The 16,538-nt window shown below is 37.6% G+C and overlaps 1 protein-coding gene across 5 annotated transcripts in view; it reads left to right on the top strand.

Moving 5' to 3' along the window:
• The window catches only part of znf385c (zinc finger protein 385C), a 113,422-nt gene that overhangs the window by 71,173 nt on the left and 25,711 nt on the right, over nucleotides 1-16,538 (top strand). For 4 of the 5 annotated variants that reach the window (XM_082136692.1, XM_082136694.1, XM_082136693.1 and 1 more), the window contains 2 exons: nucleotides 12,217-12,359; nucleotides 15,600-15,710. In XM_082136692.1, coding sequence (XP_081992818.1) covers nucleotides 12,217-12,359; nucleotides 15,600-15,710 — 254 coding nt within the window. Of the gene's footprint in view, nucleotides 1-12,194; nucleotides 12,360-15,599; nucleotides 15,711-16,538 lie in introns of all 5 variants that reach the window. The other variant, XM_082136696.1, reaches the window with a different exon arrangement.

The following is a 16,538-nucleotide window of genomic DNA, read 5'->3' as shown; positions in this document are numbered from 1 at the left end:
GAACACAGCTGAAGAGAAAGCATAACATTATGCTATCCAACTCTGTATTAAAGTTTAAGTTGCAGTGGTGACAAAGCATTTTGACACTATATATATATAGGGCTTGACATTAACACCTGCCAACCCGCCAAATGCAGGTGTATTTCAGCATGAAACATGCTGTAACGTGTAACACAGTAAGTCCCACTGTGGCGGGTTCAATTTTATATAAAATATACATTTTTCAATTATAGTCTTTTAAAACTGCATCTGAAATAATAAACTAAGTGCAATGTAGTATTGTCAAAAATCTAGATTTTTCTATACATATTGATACTGAAACTGATATCTGAAACGCTTCCAATAAAAATTTTTCCGCAGAATAGATACACGATGCCAACAGCGCTTTCTTGCTCTCTCATCTCTCTGACAGCGAGTTGACACGCAAACCTGCCTCCCCTCACTCACTCATTTAATTTGCTCCGGATGAATATTGTTGATGTAACAGGGCTTGAATTTCACCATGTGATTGCGCATATTGCGCATAATTTTACTTAGTCCCGCAGATTTTGTGCTCACAAAGTGCGCACACATAAAGCCAGTCAAATACACAAAAAATTATGTCAAAATGCCTGTCTTGGCGAGTATTCACATAAACGCAGTCAGTTATGTTGAGAAAGAAAACGTGTAACAGTATAATGGTCTTAAAGTACAACTCCCTAATACCTGCTGCCAAATTATGAGATAATATTAAAAATATCTATATGCTGACTGGCCACTAAAACCACTAGCCACAGTGGCTGGTGGGCAGAAAAAGTTAATCTCAAGCCCTGTATATATTACAACAAAATATTACAGAACACGTGTTTGCTAAATGTACCCTATAGGCACATCAATTAATTCCAAGTATGTCCAGTAAACTGCTTTTTAATGTGGCTGAGGCTGAGGCTGAACAAACTCTGTGTCGGCCCCTTCTGGATCCAAGCAGAGAAGATAAGATTTTATTAAAAGAGGCTCTTATTTTGAATAGCGAATAGTCCATCTTAATGAACAGGAAAGACGCTCATTCAAAAATTTTTTTTTTTTTGTCATGCTTTGCACCTCTCTCTCCATTCATTTGGTAATTTATCAGCTAGATAGATAATATGGAACTGAAAGAATCTCGTGTGAATATATTACATATGTAAATTTTCCAGAGAATACATTACAGATATTCTATGTTGATTTGAACATAAATGTAGATCAGTCAAGGTCAGGTCCAAAAGACCCTAAAGGGGGCTCATTTATAATGTTACAAAAGATTTCTTTTTCAAATAAATGCTGCTTTTCAAACGTTCATAAAAAAATAACCTGAAAAAAATAACGCCTCCATTTCCAACTAGTAATAATAAGAAGAAATGTTTCTTTAGCAACAAATCATCATATTAGAAGGATTTTTAAAGGATCATGTGACACTGAAGACTGGAGTAATGATGCTGAAAATTCAGCTTTGACATCATAGGAATAAATATTTAAAATATATTCAAATAGAAAACCGTTATTATAAATTACAATGCTATTTCACAATATTACTGTTTATATTGTATTTCTGATCAAATAAACGCAGCCTTGCTGAGCATACGAGATTTCTTTCAAAAATATAAAATGGTAGTGTACATGACCTGGCACAACGCAAATGATTTGTAAGTGGCTATTTGGGGTGCACACATATTCAAACTATTATTTTGAGACTGGCACATTTGTTCGTTCACATACGCTCATAAACGCACTTCATTAAATTGAGATTTCTGGGTAGATTCAATTCCGCATGAGTAAACACATCATGATGTTTCATTAGCCATTATTATTCACTCCCATGTGAATTTGGACACACACACACACACGCACACTGCCAGAGACCCCTAATTACGTAGTTGATTTCATGTAAGTTGGCTGGTGAACTGCAAAATGAACACACACACACAAAAAAAAACAAAGGAGGAGAAAGATGGGGACAGAATAGCAGTCTTTTCACTCTCTGATCCTTAATTGATAAAATCTTTTCAATTATTATGCTCATCATGTTACGTTTGCATCATCAGCCAATCAGATCTCCTGGTTTTAAAAGGTCTGTGTTTTGTGACCTCAGTGTTCTGGAAGGGTCTTTCTGCGGCAGCTATTTAATTTAGCTTGTTTCTGTCCGTCTGACACGTGGCTTCAGTGGAGCTTACAATCATTCCATCATTTCCTGTCTCATTATGTTCTTCATGCACTGTTACATCTAATCAGAACTAGCATAGTCGTCCTTTAGCATTGTTCTCTTGAAGGGAACAGAGAGAAGAAATGTTGTAGGGAAGGACAGAAAGAGAGAGACATGCAGGTCAGAGAGAGATGGAAAGAAAGAGAGGGAGAGTGAATTGAAGAGATTTGGGAGTGAGTCCTGATTACTGTTTGTGAAGGGTTTTGACAGTCTGGTGCAGAGTGAGGATTTGATTGAAATGTGGTTTTTGTGCTGCCTTGAATGCAGATTATTTATTTATTTATTTATTTAGATTTCTTTCAAAGAAGGAGGCATTGGACAGGCCTGGAAAATGGAAAGGCACAGACCGAGATGCTTTCTGTCGTGTAGTGTTAGGACTCTTGTTCTCTCACTGTATCTGAATGCAGCCAATAGTCAATCCCCTGATACCAGCAAATGAGATTTAGAACCGCTTACACATAATTAACAATTAAGCCCACTTTGTTTCTCTATTTGCATTTCCACAGCACAGTATAATCAACATCCATCCCTCTTTTATTCTATCTTACAGGTATATGCTTTAGTGGTCGACCAATATGTGTTTTAGGATGATGAATGGCTGATGTAATGCCGAAATATACAGTATATTAAGTTAACACTTATTTATATTGCATATTTAGAAACAGCAGAAGGGGACCTGAAGTACTGTTCAATATAAAAAGCCATAAAAATATTAAGATGAAGAAATTTATATTAAATCCTATATAGCTGCTTGATATTTTTGTGGAAACCATGACACTTTTTTTTCAGGATTTGTTGATGAATAGAAAGTTTAAAAGAACAGCATCTATTTAAAATAGAAATCTTTTGTGACATTATATACGTTTTTACTGTCACTTTTGATCAATTAAATTAATCCTTGCTTTATAAAAGTATCAATTTCCACATTTTTTAAATAAAACTATATTTATATGTCTAAATATTATATATATATACTGTATATATATTGTAATATAGTTAAATAATACATATTATGCTTTTATGATATGAGAATATGATATTTACTCAAAATGTATTCACAAAATAATCACTTTGAACTTCATATTTTAATCTGCCAAATGCTGATGATAATCACTAAATGGTAATTGATTGTTGGTTCATAATTATTTTAGCTGATATATTGGTTTCCCACTAATAAACTTTGTTATCATCAATTTATATATCCATCTAGTTGTTCTCCAAATGTGTGTGTGTGTGTGTGTGTGTGTGTGTGTGTGTGTGTGTGTGTGTGTGTGTGTGTGTGTGTGTGTGTGTGTGTGTGTGTGTGTGTGTGTGTGTGTGTGTGTGTGTGTGTGTGTGTGTGTGTGTGTGTGTGTGTGTGTGTGTGTGTGTGTGTGTGTGTGTGTGTGTGTGTGTGTGTTTTAAAACTGTCCTGTATCCATCTGATCAGTTCAAGCCAAACATCAGAAGATCTCTGGTCTGACCCCACACCGTCTGAGCTGGTTCTAGTGGACAGATCAGGCCAAAAATGAATTTATGTTTGCTTTTAAAAAGGGCTCCAGTGAGGTACGATGCGGACATTACAGCTAAACATTATGTACTCGTCCCAAGCAACACAGAATTTAGCTCTCTCTTTTTGTCACATTCTCTCGCATCACACGCACACACATACACACATACAAATAGGCAAGCACAAATAAAACAAGATATACATGTGCATACACACAAACACACACGCACATGCCTGTCACCCTCCGTTTCGTCTCAAGATGGACTCAGGCAGGGTTTGCTGCTACAGGGTTTGTTTGTGAGTGTGTGTGTGTGTGACACTGAGCTTAGGTTGTGTGTGTGGTAGATGCTGTAGGCTTGTGCGTTATGTAAATGGGAAGAGGGATGTCGGCAATGCCTTTATCCAAACTCCGAGAACACGCACACTCAAACACATTCACATGCAAATATAGGGAAAAACATGTTGCAGTGGGGTCAAATCTTCTTTACGATTTTTCTATTTCTAATAAATGCTGTTCTTTTACGCTGTCTATTCATCAAAGAATCCTGTCACAAATGTATCATGGTTTCCACAAAAATATTAAGCAGCACAATTGTTTTCCAAAATTGATAAATGATAACAATAAGAAATGTTTCTTGAGCAGAAAATCATCATTATGTGACCCTGGATCACATGGGTAAATTTTTTGGAACTTGAGATTCATACATCATCTGAAAGCTGAATAAATACGCTTTACATTGATGTATGGTTTGTTATGATAGGACAATATTTGGCCGAGACACGACTATTTGAAAATCTGGAATCTGAGGGTGCAAAAAAATCTAAACATTGAGAAAATGGCCTTTGAAGTTTTCCATTTATGTTCGTGATTGTGCTGCATTCACTCACAAAAATAACTGTTTTATTTACAGTAGTATACATTTATATTTACAAATATCTTCATGGAACATGATCTTTACTTAATATCCTAATGATTTTTGAAATAAAAGAAAAATCGATAATTTTGACCCATAAAATGTATTGTTGGCTATTGCCGCAAATATACCCGTGCGACTTTTGACTGGTTTTGTGATCCAGGGTCACATATTAGAATGATTTCTGAAGGATCACGTGACACTGAAGACCGGAGTAATGATGCTGAAAACAGCAGGTTTATTAGGCTGCTGTCACTTTAAGACCTTTGACAGATCTGTGACAAGGATGCAAAATGGGAATTTTGCGTGATTTTGTAATTTTGTAAACTTTGAAAAAGAAGCGGCATTCTGTGCGCACATTTCAGGGTTTTGTTCACAGAGAGCTGTGTTAATTTATATATATATATATATATATTGTCAAAGTCAGTTTTTCACGTTTTGTATTGCTTGATTTAGCTTTCCTGTTCTAGTATTTGCTGTTAGTTTGTTAATTGGTTCTGTTCTCCTCCGTTCCCCGCCTGTTACTTAATGAGTGAGTATTCTTTTCAGGTGTGTCTATTTAGTTATTGCCTTTGTTTGCTCTGTGTATTTAAGCTCTCAGTTTCATTTAGTTCCTTGTCCTGTATTGTTTACAAGGGTACATGGTTGTGATTCCTCCTACTTATTCTCCTGGTTATTGTGTTTATTCTTAGATTCAAGATCTGTTTGAGTATTTCCTTCGTTGTGCGCTTCATTACCGCCACCAACCCGTGACCCGTATATATACAGTACCAGTCAAAAGTTTGGAAACATTACTATTTTTAATGTTTATGAAAGAAGTCCCTCATGCTCATCAAGCCTGCATTTAATTGATCAAAAATACAGAAAAAACATTAATTAAGTGGAATATTATTACAATAAAAATAGAAAACCATTAAACCATACATTTTTATATTTCACAGTGATATTTTTTTGTTCTGTATTTTTGAGCATATTTTTGAGACTTCTTTCAAAAACATTAAAACTAGTAATGTGGTATTGTGTGTGTATATATATGTGTATGTAATGTATGTATGTGTGTATATATATATATATACATTACACATACATACACACTGATCAGGCATAACATTATGATAATGTGAGGATTTGAGTCAAGGGCCAAATTGTGATGGCTAGACGACTGGATCAGAGCATCTCCAAAACTGTGTGGTGTTCCCGGTCTGTAGTGGTCAGTTTCTATCAAAAGTGGTCCAAGGAAGGTACAGTGGTGAACCGGCGACAGGGTCATGGGCGGCCGAGGCTCATTGATGCACGTGGGGAGGGAATGGCCGTGTGGTCCGATCCAACAGATGTAGCTCAAACTGCTCACGAAGTTAATGCTGGTTCTGATAGAAAGGGGGTGCATAGCAAAAGACCAGTCAGGGTGCTCACGTGTATGTATGTATGTATGTATGTGTGTGTGTGTGTGCGTGTGTGTGTGTGTGTATATATATATATATATATATATATATATATATATATATATATACAGTATATATGTATATATGTGTGTAAATATGTGATGTGACAGATACACAGCATGAGATGCCAGCTGGACTCTGCATTGATTTTGTAGCTATGTTTGAGAGGAAGAGAGGGAGGGAGATAGACAGAGAGGCAAGAGAAGCAGATTCTGCTAATTACAGCTCTTTGTGAATGATAATTATGCCTTTCAAATGTTGTCAGGAAAGAGAGAGAGGGGGAAAAATCTCGTCTTTCTGTGTGTTTTGTGGTCCACTACATTCATACACAGCATACATTATGTGGCACCATCTGAATTCAAAGCTTTATCTGTTTGAGGCAAAGAGCATGTGTGTGATGTTCATTGTGTGGATATATGTGTTTCTAGTTGAATATTGCGTGCGTGGAGCCACTTGAAAAATAAGTCTGCCTTTTCAGGGCTTGATGGTCATTTATTTTGAGCTCCATTGAGTTAGACAGATTACACACTCACACAGACATTTATTTGGAACATGAAAATGTGATGGAATGGGGTTGTTTGAGGCTTTAGGACTGAAGCATCTTCACTGAAATATCTCTGAGGTCTTTGTGTTTTAAAGAAGTAGAAAATTAAATGGATAATTCATCCAACAATGAACATTCTGTCATCATTTAATCACACTTGTGTTGTTCAAAAACGCCTTGGACATTTTATCTTCTGTGAACTACAAAAGAGGATGTTAGACAGGCTTTTTTTCCATACAGTGAAAGTCAATGATGACCGAGGTCTCTTAAGCTCCAAAAATTACTGAAAGCAGTCTGTATAGAACTTGGTATTATCCATATTCAAATAGCTTTTATTTTTTTATAGTTTCAGTTTTAATTTAAAATTGTATTCAACATTTTGTTATGTATTGTTTTTTATTTCTATTTAGGTTTTAATTAAATTTTTATTTATAAATAATTTTTGCAATTTGAACTTGTCAGTTAGTTCCCAGGGCAACTTTTCTCATTTTCATTTAGGGTTTTTAATTTTAAAAAATGTTTGCCTGAAGCGCTAACGATAGCATTGTTCATGCTTTCTGGCTCTTTGAAGAAGAAGAAAAGAAAAAAGGAAAAAATTTTGACTCCTTTAATCCTACAGTGGTGCTATAACTACCCGGTGCAATAATTCATCATTTCTTTGTAGCATTTGTTCCATCTGGATCAATTTAATTAGGAAATAGAAAATAACTATCAGTACCACAGACAAACATCAAAGCGTGAGATATAGCACTCAAATTAAATTTTAATTTAATGAAAAATGCCGTATTTTTAGTTATCGAGTTTTATTTATCTGTTTACCATTTATTTATTTTTAAATTCATTTTCTAACACTTTGTTAAACAGTACTGTTCAAACTGTTATTTCCCGCAATTGTAATACCTGTGTAAATTTTATAACGCTTCAGATTTGATTTCTGTGCTGCTTTTTCTGTGTAAAGATGCCTTTGGAATATTTTTTTGGCCAGAGGATTTCTCTTTTTATGACATTTAATGTGGCACCATATGATTTTTGAGAAAGGCCTCTAAGAAAGGCCTAATCCTGACAGTTTGAGCATATCTGTACGTGTGCGTATGGTGAGATATGTGTGTTCACTTGCTCTAAGAAATTGTCAGAGCAATGATTAATGTTGCACTTCTGTGAGTTGAAAGCTTCAGTACTCTCTCTCTCTCACTCACACACACACACACACACAGAAATGTGACAGTTTGACGTAGAATTAAATGACTGATATCAGGCCTCCGTGATGTGTGTGTGTGTGTGTGTGTGTGTGTGTGTGTGTGTGTGTGTACACTACACTGATTGATCTTTGTGGTAGGGTAAGTATCTATACGCTCCTAGATTTCAGATTCAGCCAACTGGAAAATGAGAAACCTCTACATCCCCGCTCCATTAGAAACATGATATCCCTGTAGACACACACACACACACACACACCATTAAAAATCCCATATCCCATGGTGTCCATTTCTCTGAGCAAGACACAGCCAATGTGGGCCAGTCTACACTGGAGTATGTGTGTGTTTATGTGTATGTATTATTGATCAATACCTTTTTTTCTCAATGTATTTATCAATATTTATCCATATAAACAGTCATGTGATAATCTGGGAGAGCTATAGGTCAAGCAAACCTAATAATAACATTCTTAATGTAGCCTACTAGATTGCTGATGTGTAAAATATACCCAATGACATTTGAAATGTTTTGTTACTTATCAATTGATATGGTTTGTGGTTTATACATTTGACAACTTTGAAAGTTTGTGTTGACATGGGAAGGTGGTCTTGTAGTGTGACGTTATTAGGTACGTCAGGGTAAATTAGGACGGGGGTAATGTGGGACACTGAAGCACTGTTGAGTAAATGTCTTGCTAATATGTAAGTGTTTGGTTTTTTTCATCTGAAGTGTTGGGGTGATATTCAATGTAAAAGTTATAATTATATATAATTATAATTTATGAAAAGATATATATAATTATGTAGTTTTTATAATTTCATATTAATAAAGAGATGACAAGGTATATATACAGAGGTGTACAGTCCAGGGGTCAGAAAGTAAAAGTCCTGCCATATGTTTATTCCACCTATGAACTCAGCCAGATGATTTCACTAATTAGTTCTACCTCCTGGCTAAAACACTGCTAATTAGCAAATCCAGGTGATTGAACAAAATACGGAGGAGGACTTTTACTTTCTGAACCTGGACTTTACATCTCTGTATATATATATATATATATATATATATATATATATATATATACAGTCCCTCATTGACCGCTACGCTATGTTTAATGTTGAATTAAACTCATAGGGCCCTATCATACACCTGGCACAATGCAGCGCCAGGTGCAAGTGTTTTTTACTAGTTTCAGCCCGACGCAGTCATAGACATGTATAGAAAGGCTAGATAGCTTACCGGCGCTGAGAGCCAATGGGACCCGACGACGTCACACGGCGGCCATCTTAGGACAGGACCGCTCGTCCAGTTATAACATTAAAGTCTATTGTGCATGTAGTGCTGAAATAACTATATTTTGCTCAATTTTCAACCGATTTTCAAACGGCTTGGTGTGTCATAAACGTCAGGGATGCGGCTATTTAACTGCATACTTGTGAAAAATTATAGCCACAAACGGCATCAGCACAAATCATAGCCACGTTAATAAGGTTTGTAATAAACCAAACCGTTTGTAAATCCGTCAAGAATTCAGCAAGTTACGAGCATTTTAGTTGGCGTATGTCACTCACCTTCCGTCCACAGCAGCAGGGAGCAGCAGCGCAGTCTCCTGACCTAAGATGGCCGCCAAGTGACGACACAGCTGACTCCGCCTTGAGCCATCTAGCCTTTCTATACATGTCTATGGACGCAGTTATCATTTTCACGTCCTGCGCCACGTTGTTTAAATAGCAAATGCATTTGCGCCCATTTGTGCACCCATGGGCGTGCTGGTCTGAAAATGAGGTGTGTTTGGGCGTGTTGTTGGCACATTGCTATTTTGAGGCAACTGAAATAGACTGCGACCATCTGAAACCTGGTCAATAGTGCAGTATATATATTTTTTGTTATTTAAAGGGCGCATTAGTAATATGCGCCAATAGGCGGGTGCACAACGCTCCAGTGGTGGACAGTAACGAAGTAAATGTAATTCGTTACTGTACTTAAGTAGCTTTTTTGCGTATCTGTACTTTACTGAAGTATTTAAATTTGGGAAGACTTTTACTTTAACTCCACTACATTTCAAAGTCAAATATCTTACTTTTTACTCTACTACATTTTCAAAATCAGTCGTTCCTTTTTATTTATGAGTGGATAAAAACTTAACTGGTCAAACGAGCCACCAATCACAGTAGCCTACAACGTGCGCGCTTTGTTTTGAACTTGCCTTGGCGGTATCTACTAAGCGCGAGCCGTTAAATATGAGAGTTGCGACCAGACAGTATGAGGTTGCGACACACACGGCTTGTTCGACTTGAACCGGCGCTGCACAGATCAATCAGTTTATGACATCAAAGTATAGAGTGAAATCGCGAGAGCGATTGAAAAGCATACAGAGCCGTCTACTCTCTAATCGCTCTCGCGGTATTTTAATGTCATTCACCGACTGGTCTGTGCAGTGTGCAGCGCCAGTTCAAGTCGAACAAGCCTACTGTGATCTCACCGCCGCGCGGTCATGTGATTCGTGTAGCTATCAATAGTTCTAAACAAATCACGTTGCCAATGATTTTAAGCGGGGCAGAGAGCAGCAGCTATTATTGCAGCAATTATCGGAAAATATTGACGCATAATGAACATTGCTTATTACGTTGACACTAAAATTACTTGCATATAATAGCATTTTTTTTCTGGGGAGTAGCAGAAACACTGCATTAATACGTTTTGGTGTTTAATTTGGGAGGGAAATTGGCTGCTCCCATAACGTAGAATATAATATGTGTGTGTGTGTGTGTGTGTGTGTGTGTGTGTGTGTGTGTGTGTGTGTGTGTGTGTGTGTGTGTATTTATTTAATGGAATTGTGCAGGTTTATGTGAATGTATCATAACATTAGGATGTTTATAATTATGACCATAGACGCTCGTGAAAAATATATACAGTAAATACTGTAAATGTATTATACCTTATGGAAACAGTCCCCTTCCGTCCAAAATTAAACACACCAAAAATATTCAATTCAATTCAATTCAAAAAAAAAAAAAAAAAAAAATATATATATATATATATATATATATAGACTAATTAATGTCATTTTATTAATAGATTGATGTGCCAGGAGTGACATTAGAGTCTTCACGTAGACTGAGTTAAGCAAGAGTCTTGTGACAAAAATTATAATAGGACATTATAGCCATAAAAAAATCATAGTACTTGGATACTTAAGTACATTTGAAGGCAAATACTTTTGTACTTTTACTCAAGTGAATGTTTAAAGGCAGCACTTCTACTTTTACTTGAGTAATATTTTACCTTGAGTATCTTTACTTTAACTCAAGTACATGGTATGTGTACTTCGTCCACCACTGCAACGCTCGTACACTCTACACACACAGGGACGCGCAGCAGCACACAAACATGGCAAATAGGATTACAATGTAAAAGATTATTATTGTGTACATAAAGATATGGTGGAACCCGGCTTGTCCCGTAGATGATCTGCTTGCGTGACCTTGCGCACTAGCAGATCCGTTTCCTCTCTGGAGAAGCATTCAGTCTTTCTGCTTGCAAATTTCACCATGTAAATAGCGAATCCGCCATTGCGCGATCGCAACTGGCTTTGAAAGGGAATGGGAGATGAGACTCCGTTACGCCCAAAACACACCCATTACTCAATAAGAAAATAGGGACAACCCTTTTAGACCATGCGCCGGGTACTGTCTTTCAACATGCCTTCCGATATTCATGCATGTTTTTCTAGATATAATTTGTATTAAAGTGGAAGAAAAGACTTGCGCTGCCTCTTGAACTGAGGCGCTACAGTGATCTGTCACGTCCCATTTAAAGGGATACTCCACTTTAAAATGAAAATTCTGTCATCATATACTCACCCTCATGTTGTTTCAAACCTGTATGAATTTCTTTCTTCTGCTGAACAGAAAGGAAGATATTTAGAAGAATGTCAGTAACCAGACAGTTTCTGTGAAAAAACCTTATCAAGTAATCACAAACAACTTGAAAAGTCATGGAAATGTATTGTACAAAAGGACAAAAAAAGAAAAGAAAAGATAAATAACTGTAGTCAATATCACAAAGTGGCCCAATTTATGTGAACTTACTCCTTACGTAAAGATTCAGTTTTCATAGAAATCCTCTCAGGCTGATTTTTTTTCTTCTTTTTTTTTTCTTGCAATGTTAACTTAATACTGAATAGGTCAGCCAATAATCCTGATCAGATCAGATCAGTCACCTGTGTTTTTGTGTCATTATAATGATAAGTTGAAACTCATTTGATTCTGGTTTACTGAACTGTGAGCCTAAGTATCTCCCCTCTCTTCATGGATCATGGTGTTTGTGCACTAATTGCTTGATTTAAATACTGGCCTGAACATGGGTGATTTTCTCTAATATGTGTTAGTTGTTGTCTTTGCTCTTCTCAGGTACAACTGCTCAGGGGAGCCCCCTGCTGGCCTCATTACAGATGCAGGGTCGCCCGCTGCAGACCCCTCTGGACCTGAAACACTTCCTGCCCTTCCGGCTCAGTGGCTCCTCTCCCCTCAGCCTGTTCCCCAACTTCAACACCGTGAGTTAATCAACACTCCCGGTTTTATTTTCTAAACCTCACCTTCCCAGATGTGTCATCATTTAAAGTTAACTCAGAACATTTTAAAGGCCCAATTGTCAGCTCTAAATGTCAGGACCGATTCAGCAGGCTGCAGGGTATTTTTCAAAGTGCAGAATCTTTGTAAAAAGGCCCGCTAAACAGAGGAGTATTGTATTAGATAGTAATTTTAGATTTAAGACTCGAGCAGCAACTCAGATTAGGATCTAGATTTAGTTTCAGACTCTCTGTGAACAGTTTTGGAGGCAGTGTGTGTGTGTGTAACAGGGTTCTCTTTCTTCTGATATCTGGATTCTGGACACACATTTACATTTACACACTCTCCATGTGTACACTGTAGGTCGACTCAAAATAATATCTTAGACACCAATGGCACGTCTTTATAAGATATATGCGTTTGTTAATATATAGTCCGGTGCTGGTTCCCGCTCTGTGTGTGTGTGTGTGTGTGTGTGTGTGTACTAGAGTGATAAATGCACCTGTCTCTACAGCAAAGTAGCTGTCAGTGACCTCTCTCCTCTCTTAAGCTCCACTGCTTTCCTTCCTGCTCCTCTCCTCTCCTCTTCTCTTTACTGCTCCTTTAGTATTCTCATCTCTTCTCTGTCTTGATTTTGCTCTTCTGCTCTCCTCTGCTAGGTTTTTCTCTTCTTTTCTCTTTTCAGCTGATTTGTTTTCTCATCTCATATTGTCTCCTTATTGTCTCTTTACTTTTCATCTCATGATGTGTTGTGTCTTGTTTCATCTTCTAATTATTCCCTCTTCTCTTCACTTCTTTTCTCCTCTCTTCTCTTTTTGCTTCTTTGCTTCTCGTCTTATCTCATCTCACCTTCTTCGTCTTTTTTCGTCTCTTGCTACACTTCTCTTGATATTACTGCTCCACTTCTCGTCTCGTCTCATCTTGTCTCGTCTTTTTATCTCTTGTCATATCCTCTCTTATCTTCTAGGGTCTTCTTGTGTCTTCTCTTTTTTTGTTTCTTCTCATCTCATCTTTGCTCTGCTCTTCTCGTTTTTTTTATCAACTGTTTATTGAGTTTTCTTTTTTTATATATACCCCCCCCCCCCCCCCCCCAAACAAAGAATGTAGACATAATAAAACATTTAAAAAGTTTACAAAGATGTTAAAAAAGTTGACACAATATCAAAAGCAGCATGCCATAAATTCACAGTCTTAACATTGGATCCATGCATACGAGAAGTTGCGAGTTCTATGGATATAATGTCCAACAAAGACACTGTCTATGTTCGTCTGTCCATTGTGTGAGCTGGATTCCAGCGGTTGACTAGCATTTTTGTTGCCGCTGTGAGAGCGGCTAACAGTAAATATCTTTGTTGAATGGATAAGGTAAGTTCCCAAAAATCATTAAAAAAAAAGTGGCGTGGGGTCAAACATATACCAACATCCAACAGATATGATAAGTCCTGTGAGAGCTGGGTTCAAAAAGGTGAGAGAGAGAGACAATCCCAAAAGAAGTGCAAGTACGTGCCTAGAGAACCTTGGGAACAAAGATTACACTTAGGAGAGGAGGATAGATTCATATAGAAACGTTTAATTGGAGTCAAGTAATCCCTATGTAGTCATTTCCAGTGTATCATTTGATGATTGGGGTTCTTTGAAGACAGCTTAAACATCCTCCATACCTGATCTGAAAATAAAACATGCACATCCTCATTAAGATCCTTGGCCCAAACTGTTTTAATAGATAAGGGTTTGTATGAATGCTCAAGAAGATACAGATAAATAACTGAAACAGAAGAGGGAGAGTTCTTAAAGGGAAGGATTAGTTTGCGCAAAGGGTGAATGGGTAAATGGCAATCCAAAGGCACCACATATGCCCGAAGGGCCAACCTAATGCACAAATACATGAAAAAAAGATGTAATTATATTGTGCTTTAATGTTCTAAAATAATTTTAGACCCATATTATTATGGAAAATTGGCGAATGTCTATGCCAGATTGTAACTTGTTGTGTTTGCTTTTCGGCTTCCCTCCAAGTGAAGAGGAGATGAGTTACAATAGGACCAAACTGAGATTTACACTGCCTCTATGGAACCCCCGAAAAAATAAGATGTTTCAGTTTATAGGGATAAACTGTAGATATACCGATAATCACCGATATACGAGCATGAAAAGAGGTAGGGAGAAGAGACCAATTTTCCAAGACAGCAAATGTCCAGCTGAAGTTCACAGGGGGTTAGAGGCTAAATTGCAAATGAGAAAGTGTCTTGCTTCCTCTGGGGAGTACAGCATTTTTGGTTCACCTTAACTGAGAATGAAATTCAGCATTGCAGGATAAAGAAGGAAATTCTGGATGCCAGTTTCCCTCATTTCCCTCCGAATTGGTGCAAACGCACTTCTCACCTGTAAGAAGATCGAGTTTCGAGCATGGCGTCTGGACAGCTGACATGTGAGAGGCAAATTCACTCCGCATCGCTGTCAACTCAGTTTTAAGAATGTCCTCAAAGGGTGCTACAGTGTTAGCCATTCTGTCAAACGTATCACTCGTTGTCGACAAAAAAGGGGCCAAATGTATGGAGCTCTACTCAAGTGTGACTAGCTTCATGAGCACGTCACGTGACTTCGCTCTGCTCTTCTCATCTTATTTGTCATCTCTTTATTGCAACTTTTGACTTGATTCATCTGCTCATCTCATCTCATGTATTTTCTTCCTGTTTTGTGTGATCTGTTCTCATCTCATTTGATTTTTTACTGCTGATTTTGTCTTCCGCTCTGCTCATCATCCTCTCTTCCCTCATCTTTCTCATCTCACCTCCTTCATTCCTGCAGTAGTATCATGCTTATCTTCTGACCCTCTCCAGTACTCAGAGTCGACAATAGGCTTCATCAGACACACACACACTCACTGACACACACACACACATTGACCTGGCAGCTTCCCAGCCGGTCAGGGATGACTGCGGATGAACAACAAGAACATTCTCGAGGCTCTAAAACAAATAGACGTGCGACCAGCTGCAGAGTCACTGTGATGTGGTGTATATTCCCAGGGCGAGGACGAGGAGTGTCAGGGGAAAGTCCCTCGGCCCCGGGCGTCAGGTTCAGGGTTGCTCCGAGGGCCGCTGGGATGGAAGGAATGTGTTTGAATGACCGGAGAGAGAGTCTGTTGATTGGAAGTAACTGATTTGTACAAATAATTATTTTTCGCAGTCCATTTTAACCTAATTTTCTCACCCTTCCCTCAGATGGACCCCGTGCAGAAGGCCGTGATAAACCATACGTTTGGTGTTCCTCAGTCTCTGAAGAAAAAACAGGTCATCTCATGCAATATCTGCCACCTGCGCTTCAACTCCACGGTTAGTGTGTAGTGTGTGTGTGTTTTACCCTCCGCAGTTGTGATGACAGACAGTGAACATCACGCTGGACGGGTAAAAGCTGTTTCATACCTTACAGCATTTTTCCTTTGTTTTGTTCTTTCTCTCTTTCTTTCTTTCTTTCTTTCTTTCTGGAATTTTTTTAATCTCTCTTTGGTCTTCTCATTTTGTCTTTGATAATGTGAAACTATCACAGTCTCTTTAACATCTCTCCTCTCTCTCTCTCTCTCTCTCTCTCTCTCTCGCTCTCTCTCACACACACACACACACACAGTTAAATGGTACTTCCATTGACTTCTATTGTATTATTATAATTACTGCAGACTAGCTGTAACCAAATCCTATTAAGCAATATTAGGTGTTACTGTATATTGAATACAGTATACCACAGCCTTGAGTCTCTTATTGCTTATATAAAACTGGTACTACATAAAATCAATGACAGGAATTTTCATGTTTTCAAAAATGAAAATTCTGTCATTATTTTCGGTCATGTTGTTCAAAAGTTGTATGATGTTATTTTTCCAAAATAATTTTTGAAGAATCTCTCTTTTTTCATACAACAAAATTTCATGGTGATCACAGCTGTCAAGCACCAAATAGCCCCATAAAAGTGTGTCATATGACTCTATATTTTGAGTCATATAAAAGCTTTGTGTGAAGAACTGACTAAAATGTAGCTCTGCCACAGCTCTCAAATCTCATTCACTTATGGTTGCAACACACAAGAACCATTTTTAAATTTCAGAGGTTCAGATTAATATTGCACAATTACTAAAATTTCAGCCTGTTCCTCAAACAAAGCTATTG

This window comes from Leuciscus leuciscus (genome assembly GCF_965113295.1).
Source record: "Leuciscus leuciscus genome assembly, chromosome: 1".
NCBI lineage: Eukaryota > Metazoa > Chordata > Actinopteri > Cypriniformes > Leuciscidae > Leuciscus > Leuciscus leuciscus.
The sequence above is the reverse complement of the archived record's forward strand: the minus strand, read 5'-3'. Positions and strand labels throughout refer to the sequence as shown.